The following is a 5,009-nucleotide window of genomic DNA, read 5'->3' as shown; positions in this document are numbered from 1 at the left end:
AGTTCAATTCCTACAAAATTAGTATGCTGACCTCATCTGCTAATGGCAAATAGTCCATTAGATCCATTAGTCCACAATCTTTCTCATTGTGTTTACATTTGCACTTAAGTACAAAAGCAACAGTGAGTAAAACTACTAGTTCCTTTGATCTTTTACACATCAAGGTAAAAGATCAAAGTGCACATATGTCAACTATACAATTTGACATATGATGAAGAACATCTTCATTGCCCCAAAAATTTTACTGAGTGAGCACAACATATGGAAAGTCAATATAAGATTCCAGCTGTAGGCTGAACATTGATTTTCTCAAGAGGAAGCACTTTTGAGAATGATTTGTAGGTATTCTCAAGGGAAAAAAAAACTTTTTTAATTTGTTTCATGTATTTTGTCCAGGTTTTCTTTTAGTTGTTTCAGATAGGAAGGTAAATTTGGTCCCTGTTACTCCGTCTTGGTCAGAAGCAGAAATCTAAAGTTACTTTCACTTATCCCAAATTTGCCTTTCTTTGCCTACATGGTGAAGACAGTGTTCCTTCCTGGCTCTGTAGACTTTTAAGCATATCCTTTCTCACAGAAAAGCAACAGTGAGTGAAACTACTAGTTCCTGGCCTGTTTAGCCTGTCCAGTAGCAGACTGCCCACACCCTTGATTATTTTGGTTATACTGTGCAGGTATGGTCACCAGAACAGGAGCTAGCAGTCCCAGTGTGAAAATAGCTTCATTTACCAACATTAAAAGGGCAGCATGACAATTTCTATTTTAAGACAGAGGTGTAATGGGTAAAATGAACACTGGGGTCAGAAGACTAAGGTTCAAGTCTTACTCAACACTTTATACTTGTGTGACTTTGGCAAACTCACTCATGACCCCTACATGCCCATCTATAAATAGGCATAACAGGTAGTTATGAGGAGGAAATGAGATCATGGATAATAAAATACTTTGTAATCTGTAAGATATCACACAAAAATAAAATAATAAAGTATATTTCCAATACTCCCAACAGTCCTCAAACTTTGTAACATTCCATCTTCCAACCTCTAATCTTCCACCACATATTAAAAACTGTTAAACATGGCCTGGTGCGGGGGCTCACACTTGTAATCCCAGCACTCTGGGAGGCCAAGGTGGGCAGATGGCTTGAGCTCAGGAGTTTGAGACCAGTCTGAGCAAGAGCGAGACCCCGTCTCTAAAAAATAGCCGGGCATTATAGCAGGCGCCTGTAGTCCCAGCTATTTGGGAGGCTGAAGCAAAAGAATCGCTTGAGCCCAAGAGTTTGAGGTTGCTCTGAGCTATGTATGACACCACAGCACTCTACCAAGGGCAACAAAGTAAAATTCTGTCTCAACAAAATAATAACAATAAAACACACATACACACACAAAAACCCCTGTTAAATATGTATCAAGAAATGCATCACCTTCTACGTATAATTTTAATTATTTCTCCTTAAATCATATAGTCTGGATCAAGAAATCATTTATACACATGGCTCAACATAATTTCAAAAATTCATCCCCAATCTAATTCACCAATTCCTTAACCTGTGTGTGAGCACTTGAAGACTACTTATATTCTTGAAATTTGGGTATGGCATGAGTGATAAAAAGACACAGATTCTGTGGGAATTAGGTTATGCATCAAGCTGAAACCGCAATTTTTAAAACACAAGCACATTCATAAATAACTTGTTACTTACCTCTGTAACATTGTGGCAAGAAGTACAAAAATATTTGCCTTCATCAGTAAGACCCCAAGAGACAGCAGTGCACTGAGTACAGCGCTCCTTAAACTCTTTCTATAGAAGAGGATAAAAAACGCGTCACCACGGAACAACATTCAATACACTGTACCTAAACCCTGCAGTTTTCCTTAGTTCTACTTAGAGAGTTCCTGGCAATTTTACCCTATAAATAAAACGTCACAAATGACAAAAAATATATCAAGATTATCTGCAAACAAGGAGAAAAGCACTTGAGCCTCTTTAATATGAAACCCAGTTAAGCTACTGGAGAAAATTTACTAGAATACACAGTGTTTGAGAAGGAGAAAAAAGGAAAAGGGATAGTAGGGGCAAAGTGGAAGCAAAAATGAGCAGATAAAGTTCTTTGAAAATGCTGTGTGCAAAAAAAGATGACAAAATTTAAGTATAGAGAAGACCAAAAAATAGATAGCATGTGGACTTCCTCCAGAACACTAACAACACATATTTTTATAGGAACCAGATTTTTGTTTTAAACTAGGATTGTTTCAAGTTTCGATTGATTCATTCAACAATATGTCAACTATGTGTGTACTAGGCATTTTACTAGGTCTGGGGATTCAATAGTGAGCCAAATAGACACGGCACATGCTGACTAATGGTGAGTTGTAATTACTAATTTCATCAACCTAGCATTTACAGATCCAACCTAACATTGGATCATTCAGTAAACTTTCTTTTTGGTACATCTACTATACCTATCTACTATACCTATCTACTAGACCTATCACCATACCGTTTCTGCCCATACATAGACCTAACTCTTTGATTCCAAACGCCTTGGTGTTTGACTTATCATCCTTGATATAATTACCCGATCCCATCTAATACTATCCAAGAAGATGGCATTTTATGTACGTCAAAATGCATGCCAAATTTCTTTAGAAAACAAAGTCTTCAATACGCCATACAAAACCTTGGGGTGTCCCCAGACCTATATTTGGAATCCCTGCTGGAGACAGTGGCGAGAATTCTGAGAGAGACTGACAGAGGTAACTTAAGGGCGTTCAGGTTCCAACCCCTACGCCTCCCACACCCACCCCAGCATCAAAGAGAATTTGTGGGTGGTCCCGTCCAGCAAGCATGAGCCATGTGGGTGGCCACCCCACAAAACCCACATCATCCTCCTCCTTAAACACACCCTTAACGACAAACACTCCGCCCTCAGTCACCCACAACCTCGCCAAGCCAGAAACCCCAGCCTCTTTCCCCTAACCGCGCGCACACACGGCCCGCCAGCCCATCCCCCGCCCCGCTTCGCCCCGCCCTCCTGCAGGCAGTGGCGGTCCCCGCGTCCTCAGCCGCTCCTCCTGAGTGTCACTCCTCCGTGGACCCGGCAGTCGTGGCCTGCCCGCTCACCGCCTCCTTACCGCCTCCTCTAGGTCCATCTCCGCGCCACAGGAGTCGCAGTCGCCAGGACCCGTTACCCAGGCAGCGAGCGCAACTTCCGGGAGCGGCGGGAAAAGCCCTCCGACCGGAATGCCGGACCCCTGAATTTGGATTCCGAGCGCCTGCGGCCACCGGAAAACCTCCGCGTGCTCCAGTGGCAAAGTTCTACGAATCTTGCATCCCCCTCCCAGGTAGACTTCCTTTCCTAGTCTCGGCAACTAAAGCCGGAGGATAAGCAGTCGAGCGACTCTTACTGCCGAGTGACTGCTGTTTTGGGGTGGTCGGTCGTTACCACTGCGAAGGGGGCTGTAGGGGTCCATGTTCCCCACTGTTACCTCCCACCTCGCTGGTTTCTCTGCTCTTTACGGGCTTAAGGAGAGGCGTGGGGTTGTGGGGAAGAGCTTGGGTTGTTGAGGTAGACCTAGGTTTCCTTTTTTGTTGTTGTTTGTTTAGCAGGCCCAGGCCAGGTTCGAACCAACCAACCACCCCCAGTGCACGGGGCCGGTGCTCTAACCAGGGAGCTATGGGCATCCAGCCCAGACCTAGGTTTCTAATCACCAGTCCCGTGTAACTGGGAATAGTTTTACCAGTGCTGGCATTTGGGCTGTGTCATACAAATTAAGAAGCCCAAAGGGAGGCACAGCTTTATTGGACCTTATGTTCCAACATAAGGAAAGGAAAAAGTCCGCAGATTGGCTGCGAGGAGAATTCTGGGAGAGTTTTAAAGAGGCTTAGGTGGGGAAAAGGGGGACTTGAAAGTATTTAGAGGGGGAGATTTTTCTTGCACTTGCCTAGTTCTAGTACAGGCTTCTAAATGCGTGATTTTTAGCTTTAAAATGAGGTTATTACAAAGGAAAAATCAGGGTAAGTTCAGTGTGGGGGTCTTTTCTGGCTCGAGGTGTTTGTATTCAGATAAGTATGGTACTTTTGCAGCCGGCTGCCTTATGGTCTTCAGTATCTTGTACCAGTGGCCGGGAAAAACATTACTCCCAAGGTTATGCTGTCCGTGTTGCCTGTCTTGGTCAGAAATGAGGCCCAAGTCCTGTCCGTATATACTGTCTAAGGAGTGCTCAATAAATTTATTTTTTATTTTTCCTTCATTAAACGCATTAATTTCTTGTTGGATTCATTAAACAGGAATTAGTTTAGGTCCCGGAGATTCAGTAGTGAACAAAGTAAACAAAAGTCACTGCCTTCATGGTGATTATAACTTGATGGAGAAAGACAAAAATAAATAAGGGAACTATAAGGTATTTTTTTAAACTTTATTCAAATTAATATGAGGGTACAATATTTAGGTTACATTGTTCTCACTTCTAGGGTAAAGTTCCATTTGTAGCAGAGCCCCTCACCCAGTGGGCGTGTTATACACCCTCACAATGTACACATGAAACTATATGGTATGTTAAATGGTAATAAATACTAAGGGGAAAAATAAAACAGAAAAGGAGAATAGGAGCCATAAGGTGGTTTCAATTTGAAATAGGGTGGTCAAGAAAACACTCATTGGAAGTGGATCTTTGATATAATCATGCATCTCAAGAAGTTAGAAGGTTAGTTCTTAGTTCATGAGTGTGATATTTGGATTTTCGTACCCGTGTTTGAGATGTGCCTCCCTCAAACTTTGTTAGGATGTGGGCACATTCCCAGTCTCGTGGGGGAGCAGGGAGAGAAGAAAAAAGAAAATGAAGGTTAAACTGAAAAATAATGGAAAGAAGAAAATAAAAAAGGTTAAAGAAATTAATAAACAAGAAAGCACCTTCAATAGAAAGGCTCCATGGATCACCAGAGCTCAGGAGTTTGAGATTGGCCTGAGCAAAGTGAGACCTGTCTGTACTAAAAATAGAAAAACTGGCTC

General features: G+C 42.4%; 1 protein-coding gene and 1 non-coding gene across 2 annotated transcripts in view; one reads left to right on the top strand and one right to left on the bottom strand.

Moving 5' to 3' along the window:
• Positions 1–3,236, bottom strand: part of TAF1B (TATA-box binding protein associated factor, RNA polymerase I subunit B) — an 87,178-nt gene extending 83,942 nt beyond the window's left edge. The window contains exons 1-2 of the mRNA XM_023511808.1: positions 3,133–3,236; positions 1,700–1,798 (exon numbers count right to left, since the gene is read on the bottom strand). Of these exons, the coding sequence (XP_023367576.1) occupies positions 1,700–1,798; positions 3,133–3,150 (117 nt within the window). The 5' untranslated portion in view covers positions 3,151–3,236. The remainder of the gene's footprint in view (positions 1–1,699; positions 1,799–3,132) is intronic.
• Positions 3,237–4,704: 1,468 nt separating this feature from the next.
• LOC111724409 lies at positions 4,705–4,808 on the top strand. The gene has a single exon (XR_002772704.1). It is a non-coding gene; the product is annotated as a small nucleolar RNA U13 (small nucleolar RNA).
• The last annotated feature ends 201 nt before the right edge of the window (positions 4,809–5,009 follow it).

The sequence above is a fragment of the Otolemur garnettii genome, unplaced genomic scaffold (genome assembly GCF_000181295.1).
Source record: "Otolemur garnettii isolate 467f Iridium unplaced genomic scaffold, OtoGar3 scaffold00022, whole genome shotgun sequence".
NCBI lineage: Eukaryota > Metazoa > Chordata > Mammalia > Primates > Galagidae > Otolemur > Otolemur garnettii.
Note: the sequence above shows the minus strand (reverse complement) of the source record. Positions and strands in the feature narration are given on the sequence as shown.